Source organism: Phytophthora cinnamomi (genome assembly GCF_018691715.1).
Source record: "Phytophthora cinnamomi strain GKB4 chromosome Unknown Contig16, whole genome shotgun sequence".
Taxonomy (NCBI): Eukaryota; Oomycota; class Peronosporomycetes; order Peronosporales; family Peronosporaceae; genus Phytophthora; species Phytophthora cinnamomi.
Genome location: NW_027150949.1, coordinates 1,595,470 through 1,616,639, shown reverse-complemented (window position 1 = coordinate 1,616,639; position 21,170 = coordinate 1,595,470). Strand labels below are relative to the sequence as shown.

At 50.0% G+C, this 21,170-nt stretch overlaps 5 protein-coding genes across 5 annotated transcripts; all 5 read right to left on the bottom strand.

Moving 5' to 3' along the window:
* Positions 1-1,286: 1,286 nt before the first annotated feature.
* On the bottom strand, positions 1,287-1,769 carry IUM83_02539 (putative secreted RxLR effector protein; the record flags this gene model as incomplete). Its single annotated transcript, XM_067926465.1, has 1 exon — positions 1,287-1,769. The coding sequence occupies one exon, from the start codon at positions 1,767-1,769 to the stop codon at positions 1,287-1,289; it is 483 nt and encodes a 160-aa protein (XP_067796568.1).
* Positions 1,770-9,134: 7,365 nt separating this feature from the next.
* On the bottom strand, positions 9,135-9,908 carry IUM83_02538 (Reticulocyte binding-like protein 2b; the record flags this gene model as incomplete). Its single annotated transcript, XM_067926464.1, has 1 exon — positions 9,135-9,908. The coding sequence occupies one exon, from the start codon at positions 9,906-9,908 to the stop codon at positions 9,135-9,137; it is 774 nt and encodes a 257-aa protein (XP_067796418.1).
* Positions 9,909-10,227: 319 nt separating this feature from the next.
* Positions 10,228-11,802, bottom strand: IUM83_02537 (Reticulocyte-binding protein 2 a; the record flags this gene model as incomplete). Its single annotated transcript, XM_067926463.1, has 2 exons — positions 10,228-10,356; positions 10,429-11,802. The coding sequence occupies 2 exons, from the start codon at positions 11,800-11,802 to the stop codon at positions 10,228-10,230; spliced, it is 1,503 nt and encodes a 500-aa protein (XP_067796453.1).
* Positions 11,803-12,223: 421 nt separating this feature from the next.
* IUM83_02536 (Serine/threonine protein kinase) lies at positions 12,224-19,391 on the bottom strand (the record flags this gene model as incomplete). Its single annotated transcript, XM_067926462.1, has 3 exons — positions 12,224-12,373; positions 15,903-16,264; positions 16,976-19,391. The coding sequence occupies 3 exons, from the start codon at positions 19,389-19,391 to the stop codon at positions 12,224-12,226; spliced, it is 2,928 nt and encodes a 975-aa protein (XP_067796452.1).
* A 938-nt stretch (positions 19,392-20,329) lies between these two features.
* Positions 20,330-20,863, bottom strand: IUM83_02535 (putative secreted RxLR effector peptide protein; the record flags this gene model as incomplete). The annotated part of the gene is made up of 1 exon (XM_067926461.1): positions 20,330-20,863. One exon carries the CDS (start codon positions 20,861-20,863, stop codon positions 20,330-20,332), a length of 534 nt encoding a protein of 177 aa, XP_067796451.1.
* Between the last annotated feature and the right edge of the window lie 307 nt (positions 20,864-21,170).

The following is a 21,170-nucleotide window of genomic DNA, read 5'->3' as shown; positions in this document are numbered from 1 at the left end:
GTGTCCTGAAGACAGACCAGAGTGACTTCGTCCACGAAATTCTGGGCGAGATGAATGACAGCGGGTTAGACCCGACGAGAGGCTATTCTCATGCGATGATGAAATTCTTGTGAGGTGCAACCAACGCGCTGTACGTGTTTTCGACGCTATGGCAAATAGGGTTACGATCGAGAGGAAGTCCTCTGGAAAGCAGCGCTAAGTACAGCAACTTCGTTGAATAGGTCTACTGGCGTTCTGAAGAGATGCTAAGAGGCAGATAACTCGAGGCGGTGGTACGCATACGCATTGGCAACAGCACGCAAGATGGTCCATCCGGAGGTTGAGGCGCCTGTCGAGTACCGAGAGCCACTTAGCTTCGTTGAGGAATGGATGATCGATCTCGCGCCGTGGTGACCCCCCCCCTTTGACGTATTATCTCAACAAGACACCGCATCAGCTAGTTGCATACAGTGCTGCGTTGCTGAGCGAGAAGGAAACTGTTCCGGCATCGGCAATTTTGGATTACATGCTCAATAATTCATTGTTCTTCACAGCTTCAACCTGACAAACGAGATCATTGCTATTAGCGGGTGCTGGAGCTCACCTTTTTCTTGGTCTGGTGAAGTGCGACTTCGATCGGTGCCTCGGCATAATAGCACTAATTACCACACTCATTCTAAAAAGTACTAGCAGTACAAACGCATACAAGTTCTTGCAAGATATTAATACTGAGCTGAATGCAATACAGAGGAGTGTCGAGGCATGATCAAGGAGCTACCGGACTCAATCAAGCTTCATATGAAGCCACAAATTGCACACCACAGTTCCTCATGATACTCGTCCAACGACGTCAGACATCTGACTCTTTAGCTTTTTCGAGTCCTTCAAAGCGTGGAAATCGGTCCAAAATGTGTTTCAGCCCCCCCCCCCTCCAATTTAATTCTATTTGCAGTTTTCCTGAGTCCCTGCTGCCAGAATAGATAGTCTTTCAACAGGATACAGATACGGTGATGGCTAAAAACGCCTTGGTTTGAGGAATGCCATTGTCCCACCTACCAGATGCGATGGACACCAGGAAAAAAAGCTTAGCGAATATGGGCAGTATTCAATAAATAAAACAAAGTTTTCAGATACTACGGTAGTATATCAGGAGCCCTGATAACTCTATAGATTTTAGGTAAACTCAAATAGAGGATCCTTTAAACCCCCGAGGAATGTCACGGTGGTACAAGACACTAGACGCAAAGTTAAAAGTGCTTTCATCTCAAACAGTAGATAATTTCCGTTCCTTCTTGCAATCTTCCAAGCTACGAGATCTCGCCAGTGCTCCGGAAGTGTTCGTACTTCGCCACGATGTTGTCGAACTTGCTGCCCTTAAATCCATGCGCTTCCAGTTGATGTGCGATCGTACTAACATCAATATTGTCCTTCTTCCACGCAGGAAATCGTTCATGTCGAATACTGGGCTCATTCGCTACGTCCTCCCAAAATTTCTTGCTAGCGGCCTTTTTCGCAGCTTCAGCTAGTTCCTCGGCGGTCTTTGCCTTGAAGAGGTTTTTCAACCCATCCAAATTGAAGTTGAAAGCTCGTTCTTCCTGATTTTCTTTGCCATCGTCTTCGGCAGCAGGCTTGGATCGCAAGAGGCGTTTCTCCACGTGCTGTATCTTGTTGATGGAGAAAGCATCAGCAAGCGGGGGATTTGCTGGCTGGTCGGCGGGGAACGCGCTTGCGGTGCTATGAATAACGAGAAATGCCGCAACTAACACCCGGAGCGTGGCGCAAAGCTTCATGCTTGGCCCCGCGACGCGCGTAGGGAACGCTTGAGGCCGGGAAAGCAAATTGCGATATGAATGCCGTACTACACACATGAACTACATGTAATACTGATTTTCTGACCGAGACGTGATCTCCGTACACTGTAAAAGCAGTGTTATTTTAGATACAGCTGTGCACTAGATCACTCTACAAATCGGCCCGCAACGTGATATCGATGTAAATTGCGACCGTAATTTTGAATGGCACGCGTTATTTAGCCCGACTGGCGTGGAAGAGACAGACGAAACATGCCCGATTTCCAGGCCTCTCAAAATTAGGAATTGTGTGAAGAGAAAGTGCACAATGCCTAATCCTATTTTTTCAAAATAGCTAATTCCGGGCATGCCTGAAACCACCCTAGCTCGCAGTCTATTCGCGTCGCTGCCTGTGCATTCCACCTTTCGGTGCTCTCCACCTCCTAGCACGAATGGGGAAGACAAAGGATCAAGGCGAGGGTCTAAGAAGGGAGCTCGTGGAGACCAACAGACCGCACCACAGCCTAAAGTCACCGGTGCAAACCGCTGTATCAACACTGCCCTTGTGCAAACTAAAATCACCCCTCTGCAGCAGCGACAAAAATGGATCCCCAAATACGAGGCTGAGCTTGGCCTTCAGCCTTTGAGTGCAAGTAAAATGTGGGATATGACCCCACATTTTCGTCATTGTTTCCGCGCAATGCAGTACGAGAACATCACCATGCGGGGCCAGCACTCTGCACTCTCCAACCTAGTAAATGCACTACAGCTAAAATATGAATAAGACGAAAAAGACGGCACCGCCCCAGTCATTGACAAAGAACGAATCAAAATTCATCTACGCGGAGCATCGTTTTCCTCTCTACCGTTGTACGATGCGCTGGAAGAGTCTGCACAACAAGCTCTAATTGAAGGAATGAGCCGGGCAGTACAGGCATTGATCAGCAGTGTGAGCCGCATCAAAATTGAGATTGACCAAGAAGCTACTGATCGCGCGCCAGAAACGCCAAAAGATGTGATGAATTGCAACGATCTCCAGTTTCACAATCTCGTTGAGACGCACAAGGCTCGGTTGACCGCTGCGTATGGTCCGACAGCAAGTCATGACATTTGGAAGCAGAAACATGATATGATCGAGCGATACAAGGTCGACACTTCTTTTCATCACCGCGTTGACAGTGTTGATCGATCTTCGTTTCTTGATGCGTGGTCTGATGTGGACTGCGAAGGCAATTACACGTTACTGTTCGCATTCGTCGCTGGAGTGGCGGCGGCACTCACTCAGTTGAGAGTGAGTTCAGCGTCTTGAAGCAAGTCAAGAACTCGCAGAGAACAGCTCTAACCAACTATGCAATGGAAGGCCAACTCCAGTCGCTGCAGTACTCCTTTTTGGTCGATCTAGCTGACCGCGTCGCTAGGAGTCCACGTAGCTAATTCACTTGAATAAAGTATACCACCTGAATGCCTAACTCGGATTGAGCCATTTGTTTCGAATTACAATTCACTTGAATAAAGTATACCACCTGGATGCCTAATTTAGATTTTGAGCCATTTTGTATCGAACCACTTAAGAACTACCTATTCAGACTTTCCCAAAATACCTAATCGAGGTCAAATTAGGTAGGTAGGTATTTCTGCCTAATTTTGACAGGCCTGCCGATTTCACCAGACTGATGCCCGAACAAGCCCGACTGGACTAAGAGTCGGCCAGTGAAGCGCAATGACTGTATACGTATAGTCGGATACGTGAAACACCTGGTAGTGGTGCACTATATTTTCTTGGCGCAAAGTCCGACGGGGTCAACACCAACTTCTCTGCAAGTGCGCGAACACCATGCATAAAGTTCAGACCCATCGGGTCGTAGATGGACACGTCTTTTAGTGCTAGATCCATCATAATTCGCAGTTCGAAGAACTGTCGTTTTCGGATGTTATCAAGTAACATTCTTGCAACATTCCCCTACTCCAAGGATGTCATCGAGTAACATAGTGCAACACCAGAAATACAGGGCGGTTAAACATCAACAGCGTTTGCAGTCGTCCAGAGATCTACGACTACTTCGGCATTCGGCAACTGGTGGGCCATGAGGGACGTGCTGTTCTTGTCGCTGCAGGGAGAGTGCGCTTTCATGAGGCCCCCTCCGCACCGGCTGCGCCGCCCGCTCACTACGGCCACCCGGCCGGTTTCTTCGTCTGGCTCATCAACGAGCCAGTGAGCACCTACGTCGAGCATAATTTCGAGGTGGCATTGCAAGAAGAAAAACGGTTATGCGCTCTATCCGCTGCCGTTTTGCAATCTTTTAATACCAATTAATCTATTCCTTTTCGGTCTATATGTCGTTTGCTTCAACCTTCGAATTGCGTCTCCCCACGGGTCCACCACCCGGGTCCCCGAATCAAAACTTTTTCTGTGGGCTTTCCAACAAACATGTCCGTGAAGACACTTACAGGAACGGAAGTCGTTTTAGGGCTGACAATGATGACATCAGTTCTCTATCTGAACAATGTAGATATGACAACGTTCATGGTATCGTCCGAGAGCTGAACTCCACCGCCATCGCCGACGACGACGGCGCGCTCCGTTCCCCCCTCCCCGTTTGGGGCTCAAAAATTTTGTGGTTGGCAGGGTATACGCTAGGTATACTATCCGCAGTACGAGGAGCAATCGATTTGCTAGGGAAAGGGTAACCCAGTCGGGCAAAATAATCACTCTCATTTTGAATAGATTACCCGCCAGCTGCATGTATTACCAAGGTACATGAACCTAAGTAATACCTGGCGGGCGCTGAAACTGTGTGGCCGTGGCTTTTAGAACCCGCCCCCCCCCCCCCCCCCGCGTTTTCGCTAGGACGGACCATATCATCAACAGGGATTAGTAGTACCGGTAAAAAGTGGGTAGTGGTAGTACTGGTACTACCCACGACTGCACGAGGCGGTCATACTCATACTAGTAGTGATTTTAGAAAAGGGTAGCAATAGTAGTAGTAAAATTATTACTATTCCACTACTACTCACGGCCGCGTCCTGCTTCATGACCGCGATCTCGTCCCTGTTGTGCCTGAGTAGTAATTGTTTCTCTGCGCGTCTGCTGTGAGCGTCTGTCGTCCGTGCGGGTTCGAAGAGCCCCCACCCCCCCCGTAGAGAACACTCGCTCCTGAAACGCCAAAGACGATATCTTGCCGAGGTGGATGCGTGTAAGTAGAGCAATAGAGGGGCGTTGATTCTCACCCTTGTCGCGAAACCACTTCAGTGCGTCTCTTCAGCGAGTTCTGCCGAAGACACGAAGTCGGAGTCCAGATACTGCTAAACCGCGCGCTTAATCGTGAAGGGGGATCAAGCTTTTTGGCACACAAGGATGCTGCTGGGGCGGCGGCTTCAACGTCTGGATAAACCACCTGAACACAATTCAGACAGCAAAATCTACTAGTCGCAGTGTGAGTACGAAAAACCAGTAATAACACTAAAGAATATACGCATCCTACCTCTCGTTGAGCGCCGAATTTGAACCTTCAAACACACCGATAGCGCATAGGTGTTGTATGAGCTTAGAACGTACACTACACGGATTTCGTTTGAACTCGTGGGCCTCCTGGCAACCGTTCACAGCGCAGCCCATACTTCGTTTGTCGGATTATGCCACGGTTTCAGAAATGATCTTCCCGAGCGACAAATCGAGAATCAGTCTAGAATTGCAGGATGGGGAGTCGTGGTTGCTCGTTCAGGGTTGACTCACCAGTAGTACTCTTGAAGTACTATAGTAGCGCTTTGAGTTCACCAAACTACTACTACTAGTGAATACAGCACTATACGGTAATAGTAGATAGTAGTACCGTCGGGTACTATTTTGACAAATACTTCTATTCCCTGCTATTGAAGAAGAGCGTGAACCCCATTGCGCATACGGTAGTATCCGCCATCTCCCGATTTGCTGAGTATAAGGTCTAACCGTTTATACTGGGAACACCCGAAGAATTGGGGGGGGGGGGGGGGGGGGCTGTCCCAACGGATTAATTGCGTGCGGGTAACTCGACTTGGTGCAACCTTCGCCCTGATCATGGCCGACGATAGATAATTTCTGTTGTCACGGCAAAAACAATAACTGTGCCAATGCCAGCACCAACCCTTTACCGCACAGGTGTTCCCAGACAAGTCCCAGACAACCTAGTTATTAATAGAGGTCAGTGGGCGCGAAAACGGGGGACCCACTGTACCCACTTCCGATGAGTGCGTACAAAGATAAGATGTGAAAGGAATATGCGTTATTCTATTTTACAGACTTGAGATGGATTTGCATGTACAGTCCATGTTTTCAGTCGGAGGGGGTGAAACGACTCTCAAATCTAGCAGGAACGCTCAAGCTAAATCGACCCCCGTGGCATTTGAGAGCCACGAACAACCGCAAAGTCAGCCCCATGGTCCTGGTTGGTGCTACGAATCCCTGCTCGAGGCTGGGTCGGTCTTAAGCGGGCTTTAACGACCGATAGATCTACGTTTGGTATCATAGTGACCCATAGGATTTGTAGCAGATTTGCAGTCGATGACACCCGTCCCACAAGCCAAACATGTTTGGACTTGTTCTACCATGGTTGGCCATGTTTGGGATTTCTTACTTGTTTTCAGTATACTCCGTTCCCTAACCCTGTTTGCAAACATGGGCTGTAGGGCCAGCCATTTGCCATCCAACAGCTCATTGCTCGCGTGTGGTTGTGATGGTGGTCGTTTTGCACCTAAAACTCAGCCGAGAAGTCTCATCGGTATTCCTATCGCGCTGGATGACGAGCATTTGCGTCTGGGATACGATGCCTGTCTGATGGGTGAGGTGTAGCTGAACATGGAATATATTGTGGTTTCTTCGTTAGAACTCGCCGAAGAAACTGGAGCTCGTGAAGTTCTTTTGTTTCAACTTGTCGGTGTGTCTAAGCAGCCGACGGTAGTATTTGTGTAGATCGCAGCAAGGGTGGTTCTGGGTCGATTCCCTACAATCAGCGTCGGTTTCGTTCCGACCAGCGGTGGTGGAGGGTGATTCACCTGATTGGTTATTCTATCATGGTACTAGCATTACTTGTAGCGCACAAACTAGCCTGATGAGTTTTAATCACCACTACAAGGAAAGATAGTACTGTCTGACTTGTCAGCACGTGCATCATCACGAAACGCGAATAGCCATCCATGATAATAAACACCTTTTAAAACGAGTTCCATTCTCCTTGCTATGGATCAACAACTTCGTTTGGCAGCTTCAAGTCTCGATCTAGCTTCTTGAGGTGTGTCGTTCATTTCTGCTTACCAATGTGGCACGCATCACACAGTCCTAGCTGCCGACGCAAGGTCAGCATCATGCCCTTTACAAGTCCTTTGTCAACAAAGCCCCTTAGTCTGAACAAGGATACCAAAAAATATTAATTGGAAATAAATTTCAATTTGTCGTTCTGATAACTTATTTGTCGTATGAATTGATTGTCATCACGTTATTATTTTCTCGAATGTCACTTTACCTTGCTTTTTGTATACCTACTGATGTTACAATATCCTACCAAAATAATTCAATCGCGCTTTTTTTATGTTGCAACAGGTATTTATTTAACGAAATGCTAGATATAGGTATAAATATAACTGTCGGCATCCCTGTGTGCTCTTCTTTCGTCGGTCGACAGTAACAAACAAAGCATATTTTACTGTGCATTTGCAGACTAAAGCGTTGTTTCGTTGTTATTTCTCAGTTTTTTATCTCGAAACTGTTTCCGGGCTGTTTGACGATGAACTTCTCTGGCATGTGATAAGTAGTGTCCAAGCTAAAGTAGTGTCCAAGCTAATGTTCTCCGCAGACATGTTTGCGAATTTTACCTACACTAACTAACTGTAAGTGGTGTTTGCACGTGTGTCTGTCATAACTCCCAAATTAGGTACGAATTCGTTGTTCTCGATGACTAGTTCCTCGATGAGAAATCCGTTCTTATGGAGGACGCTGCAGGCAGCCATCTTACCAAGCGCAGCGAAATTGATACAGGCATGACTTATATACCACCCAACCCGTTTTCGTAACCTAGAGAGGCTTTTAGGCTAAATGCGTCTAACTCCACCAAGATGTTAGTATCTTTTGCTACACACTAGCAAGCAAACCCTAGTCCAAGCACGCATATGATCTACACAGTTGACCAATCAAAATTCGTACATAAGCGGACGTATAAATTTAAACTAAAAACACTCTTAGATAGCGAAAACAACTCTGTTTCGATTGCTTTGTACGCGTGTTTTCCGACAATATACAATATGTAAAAATTGAAAAAATATTGAGGTCACCCGCCCGAAATAAAATTGGGGATTTCGGGGGTCCGGAAATGGAGATATTTTCCCCCCTCCACGAATTCTTAACACTTTCTAACGATCTATAGCTTAAATGAAGCACAAGACCAGGGCTGCCGAATATTGCATTGTTAGCTATTGCTAGCATCTACCGAGAATAGATAATTGAAGAGATGTGTCTTGTGACAAGACACATCTCTTTCGATTCATGCGGTTAAATCGCGATTCGTACTTAGGTTCGTTAGCATCTTTTTGTCTCATATGTATACTTAACTTACTCTCCGTGGTTTCGTGAATTTGGTGCGTTGGTGGGCCAATCTCAAAAAACTGCTTAGTTTTGTGAAGCGAATGGAACGCACTGCCTGTTATTATTGCCTGGAGATTTCATAACCCCGTCGACTCCACTAACTGGATTGAGCGATATCATTTCAAATAAAGACAGACAAACTTAGTAGGGAGTGGATACTATAGCACAGTAATTCGTACCATACATGTATCTTGAATTTAGTTACAATATTTGCCGCTGAAGCTGATGCTCTTGAGATGGTGTCGACCGACTGGACGATGTACTGTATGTATGTATTAATAAAACCCTGGGATCAGAAGAAATACATCGCCCTGCTCCTGATGCAGGTGACTGCTTCTTCCTCAATAATGTCTTTTGGAAGGTATCGCAGCATTATTCACGCGTCAAAGCTTTATAGTACTCGTGATCACTACAGTCACCAGTGCATCCCAAATGGATCGCAGCTTTGGTCGACTACTTCCTAACGGATCACAGCTTTTGGTCAATTGCATTTTGACATCGGCACTACCAAAGCGATTTCGACGGGCGCTGCAGGACAAGAGGAAAACATGGTCTCCTATTGAAGTCACACCTATGCGACCCCGAATTTATCAACTGCAGAACCCTAGTTTCCGTAAACATGTGACCACCCTTTAAATCGTTAATTTCCCCCAACGTGTGTTTGCTTGCTTTCAAGCTCCTCTCCCCCATTAAGCATTTGACCGCTTATCCGGAGATATGTATCTGCAACTGGTAACCAAGCTGACACCTTGGCCTTATAGCATAAACTCAAACACAAAATCATCGCCAGTCGACACGTCAGTTTTCTCCAGCATCGACGCAAATTCTGCTGCTGCTTGCTTTCCTTCTCCACCTGCCATCGCGATTTGGCTCTGATGCACTTGCTCCAAACTTGCCGCTTCTCGCTCATTAACCATCGCCTGCCGCTCTTGTTCTCGCTTTTTCTGCTCTTTCGCAAGCCTTGCCTGCTTGTCCAGCTCCTCTTGAATGAACCGTTGAATATCCGCATTTCGCTCGGCAATCTTCTCGGGCGGAAGTTGCTCCGCCTCGCGTTGCTGCTGCTGTTGTCTCCTCAGTTGTTGCTCCCTCAACTGCTGCTGCCTCTTCTTCTCCTGCACCTCCAGCAATTGAATTTCTTGTCGTTCCCGCTCCTTCAGTAGCTGCTTCCTCGTTTTCTGTTGTGCGTTCTTTTCCCCTTGTTGCTCATTTGTTTTCTGCTTCTTCAGTATTAATTTATGTTCCTTCTGCTGCTGTTTTCTCTTCAGCGCTTGTAGAACTTTTTTCATCTTCTCCTCCTTCTCTCTCCGTTCTCGAAATTGCCTCTCCCGCTGCTCCGCTTCCGCCATTGCGCGGCGCTGTTCCTGTCGAGAGGACCTCCTCGTGGGCTGCAACTTGACTGCTGCTTTGGCCTGTTGGGGGCGAGGCGAGGGCCGGGACATCGAGGGCAGGTCCAGTGACTGCAGCATCTGCTGGTTCTGCTCCACGCGGCGCCGGCGCTTGGCTTCGTACTCGCTCAGAGCTCCGTCCATCAGCAATCGACTTTGAGAGTGGTTCCGACCAGCATGGATGGCTACATTCCTCGATACACCATCTCTACATAATGTTAAAGATGAAAAATGAAGAATACTTGATGCTAAATAGACGAGATTAGCCAATAATAATTGAAGTTGTGTAAGTTACATAAAACCTTATCGCGCATATTACGGGCGGGCCCACCCAACTGGGACCCACCACAGACCTACTGCCGCGTAGAGGCGGCGAATGGCTCGTTGCCAGAGAAGTATGTAGCGTTTGATGCGGTGGTGGGATTACATATTTTGTTAATTATTGCCCGGTAGCTTCTCTCACTCAATACGTCAGCAGAGAGCGAAGCTGTGCCCAGTACGTCGTGCCAATGTCGAGCAGCTGGAAATAAAACTCGAGCGGGTCGTCGCGGTGGCCGAGGTAGCCGAGGCGTCCGCAATAGATAAAGGGCCCCTGTGTTTGCAAAATACAAACTTGGTTAGACAGGTAAACGAGTAAACCGCTGGCGTCACGTCTAGAACTTACCTGGGGGAACTGGATGAAGAGCAGCAATGGCTGCGGCCTTCCAATCGGAGTCGGGGGGTCGTAGTAGTTGTCGTCGAACCGGAGGCGCTCGTCGCCCTTCTCGATTTCAAAAATGCGGTCCGTGATTTCCGGCGTGACATCACTAGTGCGACTCCACCGGAAGAAAGCGCACCTCTCTCCATCGAGCCACGCCTCCTTGAGCAGGCGGTCCAGGTAGCCCCCTTCTCCGGCCCGAACGAACAGCGCCATGGCGTTGCTCCACACGTGAATATCGACGCGATCGTCGAACGCAGCAGTCATCCCGCTGGGGCACAACGCCTGCATCACCGAGTTCTTGCTCGCCGGGAGGAACTGCTTGCCGAGCGAGAACGCGTGGAAGAAGTCCACGTCCACCTGCAGCTCGCGCGTCAGCGCGGCCGGTTTCTCCCTGCTCTTGACCAGTGCGCCCTTAATATGGACGTACGGCACGTCCTTCACGCGTCGCACGGGGTACTTCTTCCTGTTCTCGTGCTCCATCTTCTGGATCCTCGCGTCCTTCTTCTCCCTCCTGGCGAGCTTCTTCGCCTCCAGCTTCTCCAGGGCCCTGGACCTGGTATCCTCCGCCTTCATCATGTGGCGTTCGATTCTCTGCTGGTCCCTGGCCTCCAGCCTCTCCTGGCGGCGCTGCTCCACGCGCCTCTTCTTGATGCCCTTCCTGACCGTGCTGTTCATCAGCATCTGCTTCCGCAGCTGAATCTGCTCCTTGAGCTTCTCCTTGAGCTTCTGCGCCGTGCGCTTCACGCGCACCTTGGCCATGGCGAGCTGGTGCTCCTCCCTGGCCTGCAGCTTGCGCCGCAGCCTCCAGTCCTTCATGCGCATCCACTGGCGGCGTCGTTCCTCGGCCGCGCGCCGCTCCTGCTCCTCCTCGCGCTTCTTCTTCTCGTGCTTGGCGCGCCAGCGCAGCCTGCACTTCTCCGCGTGCAGCGCGACCTTCTTCTGCTTCTGCTCCTCCCTCTGCTGCCTCTGGAGCCGCCGCTCGAGCCGCCGCTGCAGCCGCTGCTCCTTCTCGAGGCGCCTCTGCTCGCGCTTCTCCTGCATCTTCCGCTGCCGCTTCTCCTCCGTGCGCACGCGCTTGCGCTCCTGCTTGGCCAGGTACTTGTCCATCTGCAGCTGCCGCTCGCGCGCCGTCTCCCGCTCGCGCCGCTGGCGCTTGGAGCGGCGCGTGGGCTCGGCGGGCGCCTGCGCCTTGCGCTTCTGCTGCGTCTGGCTCTCCGTCTTCTCCTTCTTCAGCGGGACGCGGAGCGTCGGCAGGTGCAGCGCCTGCAGCTGCCGCCGGTTCTCCTCCATGCGGCGCAGACGCTTCGCCTCGTACTCGCTCACGCCCGCGTCCGCCATCGTCGGGCGTGCGGCTCTTGGCTGAGGAATGGCTGGTGGCTGGCTCCGCGCTAAGTGCGAGTGGAGAGGCGTATACTGGAATTAAATGAAAACGAACTTCGAGGCGCGCCAAAACTTAAAACGATTGGCGCCAAAAACACAAACAATTTTTTAGCGAGATTGAGAAGTGGAAGTTAGTAACGTTAGTTAGTTAGTTAGTTACATGTAGTTAGTTATCTTTTTTATGAACGTCAACTCACTCACTATAGGATGACGCAGCAGCCTCCTTTTGGCGGCTGTGGTGGGTGTTCGTCAGTTCCCTCTGACTGCTCAGCAGGAGCACTGTCGTTATCATCTCCAGTCGTGCCCAACTGCAGCAAATTATTATCGCCGCCTTCGCGTACTATTTCAGCGCGAATGTCGTCGTTGCGAGCAAAATTCTTCAAAGCTTGGGCGGCGAACCCCCGTTGCTGATTGGTGCCAGTTTGTAGAAGTTCGACGAGCGGCTTGACAGCGCCGTCTCGTATCCCTTCACAGACTCTTTCGCTGCAAACCACAGTTGCCAGGGCGGCCGCAGCTCTTGTTTGTTGCTCTGCAGTTCCGACACGTACAAGATCGACGAGTAACAGGATCTCGCCTGCGTCTGCTATCTGGGTGCAAACTTCAGGCGCGGATGCGAGGTTTCGCAGTGCACTAACAGCTTTGTGCGACTGTGCTTCGGTTCCCGAGTTCGAGAGTGTGACAAGTGCCGTGACCCCATTTTGTTGTACGAACTCAGCGACGTCAATGTCCCTCGCTTGGTTGCTATCCTCGACAATGCCGGCTGCTGCCTCTTTTTGTCGGTCCGTACCATGTTGCAGAAGTGCAACGAGCAGTGCATTCTCACGTACAATCAAAGCATTGACCTCACCAGTGAACCCGAGGTTTTCCAGTGCCCTCACAGCTTTTGATTTTTGTTCTTCGTTCCCTGATCTTAGTAGTGCGACGAGTGGGTCAATACCAACTTCACGTGCAATCTCGGAACGGGTTTCTTCGTCAGCAAGTGAAGGCATTCCAAGTGCGTCCAGAGCGTTTAATTTTTGCTGTTCAGCTCCGAATTGTAAAAGGCTAATGAGATAGTGCACACCTCCTCCACGCGCAAGTTCGGCGCAGCCTTCACTACTTCGAGCAAAACTCCGCAGGGCATGCTCAGCTTTAGTCCGATGTGAGCTAGCTACATCTCGATATATGGCAGTGAGGGCCGCAACGCCTCCTTGACGCGAAAACTCGGCACGCACGTCAGCGTTCAAAGCAAGTCTGCCAATGGCAGCCATAGCACGTTCCTTTTGGAGATCAGTACCTCCAAGAATTTCGCACAATGGTGCGATCCCGCCTTCCCTAGCAATCGCAACTCGGATATTGTCGTGCCAGGCAAGCTTATCCAATACAACCAGAATGTTGAGTTTGTGTTGGTCGGTTCCATCTTGTAATAGCCCGATGAGGGGAGCAATTCCACCTTCAGCTACTATCTGAGTGCATATAGCATCATTATAGGCCAGAAGTCCAACTGCACCCGTCACGTATTCCTTCTGGTGGTCAGTTCCTGTTTTCATTAACTCGACGAGGAGTGAGACAGCTCCTTCCCGGGCGATCTCTGCCCGATTCCCGTCGTTGTTCAGAGAATACTCCACGAGTGCATCCACAGCCATTTCTTTTTGCGCGTCTGTTCCATCGCGAAGAAGTCGGACCAGTAGAGGGATGGTCTTCTTCATTGCAGCGAAGTTCTCTTCATTGTCGGCGAGCCTCTGAAGTGCAGTAATAGCGGTTTCCTTCTGATTATCACCCCCTACTTGAACGACCGTGACAAGAGACTCGATGCCTCCATAACGTGCGATATCGGTGCATGCTTCATCATTACCTGTAAGATTTAGAAGTGCATTGAGAGCAGCCTCATTTTGTAGGTCCGTTCCGCTCTGCATAAGACCAAGGATCAACTCAACGCCACCCTCGTGCACAATTCTGGCACAACTGATATCGTTTCCATAGCTTAAGTCTCGAAGCGCGGTCACCGCATTTAGTTTTTGCGGATCGGTTCCGTCTCGAACAAGTTCTAGAAGCGGCGCAATTCCTCCTTTGCGTACAACTTCATCACAGACGTCATCATTCCAAGCAAGTTGATAAATCGCACTTGCAGCATTCTCTTTTTGAGTATCTGTCCCACCTTGCAGAAGCTCAATCAGTGGAGTAATGCCCTCCTTGCGGGAAATCGCTGCGCAGATTTCATCGTTGTTGGCAGCGAGGACCCCCAGCGTTTCCGCAGCGATTTCTTTTTGCAATTCCAACCCACCCTGCAAGCGTTTGAGGAGTGGATCGATGCCTCCTTCCTCAACAACCGTTTGGCGGGTGGTGCTATTGTGGTTGGCAATAATCTTTAGCAGAACAAGGTCACCTGCGTCGTACATGGTGTCGTTTCGCATGAATTCGACTAGCGGTGCGATGGCCCCTGCGCTCACTATAGCAGCGCAAATCTCCATGTTCCTGGCCAGGGGTATTAACGTTCTAATGACCTCGTCTGTCAAACTGCTGGACGTGGCTCCAAGAAGTTCAACGAGTACTTCAATGCCTCCTTCGCTGACAATTTCACCTCTCGTGTCGTCGCTGAAAGCAAGGTGACCAAGCGCTCTGACAGCATCATACCACAGCGTATCATTATCTCCAATTCGAAGGACATCCACAAGAACTTTGATCGCACCATGGCGTGCTATCTCAGCACATAGTTCATCGTGGCAGGCAAGACGATCAAGTGCTTCCACCGCGTTCTTTAGTGCACCTGTCCTTAGTCGTACAACCTCAAGAATCGGTTCAATCCCTCCTTCTTCCACTATCTTGGTACAGTTTTCCTTATCAAAGGTAAGCGTTGCCAGCGCCGCCATCGCGTTCGTCTGTTGTGCATCAATTCCACTTCGGAGAAGTTCTATGAGTGGTGCTAGAGCGCCTTCGTTCACAATGTCCATGGATACGTCATCGTTCCAAGCAAGCTTATCAAGTGCACCAGCAGCATTTTCCTTTTGCGCACTAGTTCCTTCTTGCAGTAATCCAATTAGTGGCGCTAAAGCTCCCTCACGCGCGATAACAGCGCGGACATCATCGTCACCATCTTCATCGTCATCATCGTAGTCACGCGTAGCAAGTTTCTCGAGTACACCGGCAGCATTCTCTTTTTGCTGGTCGGTTCCGACTTGTAGTAAACTGACCAGCACGTCGACGGCCCCATCCTGTACAATCTGAGTACGTATATCTTTATTGCACGCAATATTCTTGAGTGCACATAAAGCATTATTTTTATGGTCGTCGTTTTCGTCACGCAACAGTTCGATGAGGTGTGGGATGACTCCATCTTGCACAATTTCACCGCAAACTTCATCGTTGTAGGCGAGGTTTCCAAGCGCACCAGCAGCGTTTCCCTTTTGGTTATTGTTTCCGTCTTTCAAAAGGGCAGCCAATGGCAATATAGCCCCTTCCTGTACGATGGTATTGCTGGTCTCCGGATCACTTGACAAGTTTTTGAGTGCGGCGGCTGCGCTCTCCTTTTGGATATCGCTCCCAGACTCCGAAATCGCAATGAGTGGGTGAAGACCCCCTTCGCGTACTATGGACGCATGGTTTTCGTAGTGGCATGACAGCCAATTTATGATGAGAACAGCGTTCTCCTTTTGGCTGTCGTCATCAGCCCGGAGAGAAGCGATGAGCGGTGGAATTCCGCTTTCCTTTGCGATCGTCAGACAAATCTCGGTAAAACCAGCAATTCGCCGCAATGCTCCCACGGCGTTCTCTCTATGAGTGTCACTCCCAGAGCACAGCAGAAATATGACATGTTCAATTGCTCCGTCCTGAACAATCGCCGAGCATAGTTCTTTATTGCACGCAATATTCTTCAACGCACACAACACAACATCTTTGTGCTCGTCGGTTCCATCCTTTAGAAGTTCCACAAGGTGTGGAATGGCTCCACCTTGTAAGATTTCACTGCAAACGTCGTCATTGTAGGCAAGACTTCCCAGGGCGCCTGCAGCAACTCCCTTTTGGTTGGTGTCTCCGTTGCCCAAGAGTGCAATGAGTGGAATGATTGCCCCTCCGCTTACAATAGTTTCACAGGCTTCGGAATCACTTGCAAGGCTGTTGAGCACGGCAGCGGCGTTCTCCTGCATCTTTCCACTTTCGTCCTCCAAAAGCTGAATGAGGAGAGGGATTCCCTCTTCATCCACGACCACAGTACAATGTGCGTCACTGACGGCAACAAGGTTTCGTATCGCTGACGCAGCATTTTCCTTCTGCGTATCCGTTCCAGAGCGCATAAGCTCCACAAGCGCTTCAACTCCATTTTGTAGCGCAATTTCATCGGAGATGTCCTCTTTAACCGCAGCATTCCCTAGTGCACTGGCGGCGTTCTCCTTTTGGTCGTCTTCTCCGCCTCGTAGAAGCTCCACCAGTAACGCGACACCTCCTTTAACAGCAATCGAAGCACACACCTCTGCACTATATGCAAGGTTTCCAATCGCTTCCGCAGCCATTTCGATTTGTGCTTCAGTTCCGTTTGCATGTAGCCCGATGATTAGCGTAACGCCACCTTCACTTGCAATTTCCACTCGAAGGTCATCATCGCACGCAATATGATTGAGTGCGCTCAACGCATTTTCTTTTTGGGAGTCACTTCCAGTTTTCAGGAGCTCAACAAGTAGCGAAATTCCACCTTCCCGTGCGATTTGAGTACAGGCAGTGTCGCTTTCGGATGCATACAGGCGAATTGCAGCACTGGCATGCTCTTTTTGCTGATTCGATCCATTTTGTAGTAGCTCAACTAGTAGATTGACTCCTCCGTGGTGCGCAATATCCGTGCAGACGTCAGCATCGTTAGCTAGGCTTCTAAGTGTGCTCCTAGCAATTTGCTTCTGTTGGTCAGTTCCGCTTTGCATAAGTTCCACTAGTGGGGGAATCGCTCCTTCTCGCACTATTTCAGCGCGACTGGCATCTCCGACGAGGGAGAACTTCATAAGAGCACTCGCCGCATCCTCCTTTTGCTGACTGGAGCCTACTAGAACCAGAGCGACTAATGGTGCGATCACTTTTTCTCGGGCGATATCTGCGCGATCTGGGTAGCGAAATTGTATGATGCCCTTGAGAGCTGAGGTGGCTCCGTGTTGGTGTTGGGTGTTACCAGATTGCACAAGTGCAATGAGAGGCGCGATACTTCCTTCCTGCACAAGCTTGTCGCTGGCGCCTTTGCTGAGGGCAATTCTTCCCAGAGTGCAGGCCGCTTGGTGTTTCTGCTCATCTGTGCCGTTAAGCAGAAGTGCAATTAGCAGCGAAACAGCTTCCTTTTGGACAATTTTCGCGCTCCCATCCTTGCTGTACGCAAGACTTCCCAGCGTGTACGCAGCTCGATGCTTTTGTTCGCTAGTCCCGACTTTCAAAAGCGCCACCAGAGTTTTAATTGCATTCCCACGCAGAATCTCTGATCGGATCGTCTCGTTCTCCATTGCGAGATCGCCCAGAGCTTCAGCTGTCCAGATCTTCTGCATGTCGTTCCCTGTTTGCAGTAGGGTGATAAGAGGCTGTACCATTCCGGCGCAGAGCTTCGATTCACTGTTACTCCTCAACAAGGCAGTGAACGATGATTTTGATCCAGCGTCGCGCAGTCGGTCACCATTTGCTCTTGTAGCAATACACGCACAGCGCACTGCCGCCTCTTCCTTTTCTTCCGTGGTGCCATTTTGTAAGGCACTGACAACAGCTGCGATCTCACTCCGTTGAGCCTCCTGAACGCAATCCCGAAGCGCATCGAAGTCTTCTTGGGACACCTTTGCATCTGAGATCACGGCCCACTTCAAGCACTGAAGCGCGTACAACTTGGCGAAGTAGGTCGGTCCATTTCTCACAAAGCTGGTGACTATTTCGATGCGGTTTTCTTCTTCATACATGGGCTCACGCTGTTCAACGTTCACGCACTTCCGAGCAAGCTGGAATAGAATTTTCTCCTGTTTGATGTCGTCTGCTTCGCCTAAATCGACCAGTAGATCGGCAAACGATGTATTGGTGTTTTTCAGTCGAGAATTGGAAGAGCTGGCAGATCCAGAGAGTTTTACGTGGTTGTAGGCTAGTTCTGAAGTCATCGGTGCACTTTCCAGTCCATAGTTGTTTGCTTCATCATCAGCAAGCGCCTTCAACTTCGCCAAGGCTTGTGTAAGGCTGACTCGCTTCGTTGCATCTACATTCGTCATGGATACGACCAGGTTCCACGCCTCATCGGGCATGTCGTCTGGTCTCTCGGGGATTTCACCGTGCTTCAGGAGCTCCCGAACGCTGTCATCATCGAGAGAAGCGAACGGAGGGGCCCCGATCACAGCCTCCACCATGCACATGGCAAACGAATACACGTCGGAGGCGAAGGTCGGCGACTTTTTCAAACACTCCGGAGCCCTCCAGCGCAGAGCACCAGCGTGTATAGCTGCACCTGCTGCCGTCTTGGAATTTGACGTATTGCGTACAGCACTCAACCCGAAGTCCGATAACTTAGCCAACCCATCTGCACCCACAAGGATGTTGTTCAGTTTGAGGTCTCCGTGCACCACACTCTTCCTGTGGATGTGGTCCAGCCCGAGCGCTGCCTGGTACAACAACCGCCACATGTGCTGCTTGTTGCTCTCCGACCGAGCAAGATACGAGCAGAGATCGCCATTTGTCGCGTCCTCACACACAACGAACGCTGGTGAACTCACATGCGAGGCTCCAAACATTCGGATGACGTTCGGATTGTTAAATTTGTACCAGAGGTTGATCTCCTTTTCGATCTGCTGCTTGGCTCGTTCATCGGCCACGATGTCCTCGTTGAGAAAACACTTGACCACCACCCTCGTACCGGGACCCCACACACCGCGGTGCACCGAAGCAAATGAGCCACGAGCAAAGGCTTCTTTCTCGAACTTGACCTCGTCCGTTGACATGAACCACGGCGGTAGCTTCGCCACTGTCGTCGAAGTCGCTCGGACAACTGTCCCCATCATCGACGTCATGAGTTTTATCGAGCCCTTAGTTTGGCGCTCGGAGCGCTGCTCGGTCTCATACTTGAGCACCATCATCGCCTCTAACTGGGCACGGGTGCTCTGCAATTCTCGCATGACTTGAGCGCTGTCGCTCACCAAGGAAGCCATCATGTCGTACATGACGCGTTGGTCAGTTTCCCACTTTTGTTTCCAGTCCATCAAGGAAGCGGTGGTGGCGAGGTTGAGCGCGCCAAAGAGCTCGTCGATCTCTTCATTGATCTGGCACAACTCGCCCAGCATCTCCTGGTGACTGATCAGCCTAAACACCAGCGTCATTTTCCGGTAACGGTCCAGGCAGCCCAGCGACTTGGAGATCGTGCTGACATACTCGTCCAGCGCGTTGTTGGAGGGAAGTTGACCTTTCTTCTCCATTTTCTGGAGCTCGTCGAAAATACCTTTCAGGCGACGATGAAGCCGCTTGCAGACGTCTTTGCCCTCGTTCATCTCGCCACAATACTCCCAGAGGGTGTTGAGAGCTTCCAGCACCACACCTGATCCAGGGACGAACAAATCGAGTAAAGCGATACTCATGCTGTCGAAGCGGGAAGTCCGAAGCAGTGAAGTCCAAGACAGGGAGCTGGGTGGGTCAAGTGTAAGTCGAGACGAAGTTGAGCAGCAGGGAAATGCTGGGATGGTTTCTATCTCTAGGGGCGGTTCAGCATTTCCGTTACTATCAGACACAGTGCTGGCTAATATTACCGCTTCGAGCTAGGAAATTCTATGGTGCCAACCGACGTGTGCTCACATGGAAATCCTTGTTTAATAATGCAGTTCATTTCTCCTCCCGCTGTATGATTTCCGATAATTTTAGCTATATGTACGCTTAGGTTATTGTTCGGCTTGTTCATGTGAGAAATACAATGCTGCTCGAAATTTGCTGCAGTAGCTTAAGGGCTTTCAGGCCGAAAACAACTTTGTATTTCCCAGTTCTCTACTACAGACCATTGGACCTCCAAGGCAAGAATCGTGGCAGAAATCTCGCGGTAAACAGACTGAGGTGGAAATTTGGGATCGTTCCTGTGCGCGCTTGCTGAAAACTCGGAGCGGAACAACCTCACGAGACAGGAACAATTTACCAGTACTAGTATAGCCCGCAAATCCTGAAGAAACTATTCATCAGCGTCACCACGTCAAGCACAATAACATTTTGAGACAGCTTAGCGTGACAACCGTAATGGAAGAAGAGCTCAACTCTGGCACAAGACTACTACTAGTATTAATAGTAGCAATATAATAATACATGTAGTTAAAACTAGCTTCTGCTTTCAGCACAGTGGTACATGTTTGTACGGGCATAAACCAAAATGGATCACTGCGCTCGCGTGTTGGTGCTTCTGTCATTACCACTTCTCCCCGAGGTTCGCACTGATATAAAGTAAAGGTTGAGAAAGAGTTCCTCCGACTTAAAATGATGTTTATTTAGGCAATTACGAACTATAAAGCAGCACGCTGTCGCCCAGTGCTCCTACCTAGGGATGATAACTGTTCACGGTATTGTGGTACTTTATGAAGCCGACGGTACCGATTCCGATTAGTGACAAGAACAGGATGGCGTACACGATCACCATGCCCTTGACGTCTCCAACGAGCTCGATCTTCCGGATTCTGTTGATCATAGTCATTCCGAATCGTTCCGCCTTGGCGGCGTCCACCGCATGGGGATTCTTACTAATCGCGGTCTTGAGTGCGTCGAACGACTTGGTTTGCTTGAGCGAATTGACCAGCTCCTTGTTCTTGGCCAGCGTCTGCATATCCTTGCCGATCGATGGATTCTCTGCCACAGTCTTGGCGAGCAACGGGTTCTTGCTCAACACTTTGGTAGCAGCACGGCTCCCCCTGAAAGATGCAATAATCTTCTCGATAAACGACGGCCACTGAATTCGCTCCTCGTCGCTCTGTTCATTGGCGACGCTGGTTCCCTTGAGGTTTCGATGCGCGTTGTTACCCTGGACGCACACGGCGAGGGTAATCAGGAGCAGCACCACGAAGTAGCTCGAACGCATTGCGGTTATTGTATTCCCGCAGAAATTGGTTTCTCGGCCTTTAGTGCTTGGCGGTCGATTCTGAAATGAGCCTTCCCACCTGTTGATACGCGTCCCAGAACCAACAACGTGATGGGGAGCCGTCTATTATAGCGAACAAGCAGTGGCTTCATCTTCAGTTTTGTTTGTTGGTGTTGCATGGATAAGGTGTCGCAAATCGAATTTCTGGTACTGTACGACGGTGGCATACTTTTCAAATCGGGGAATCAATCCTCGCTGTCCGTAGCCGGGCCCGGTATTTGTTTTCGCACAGAATGAATCGGACGAG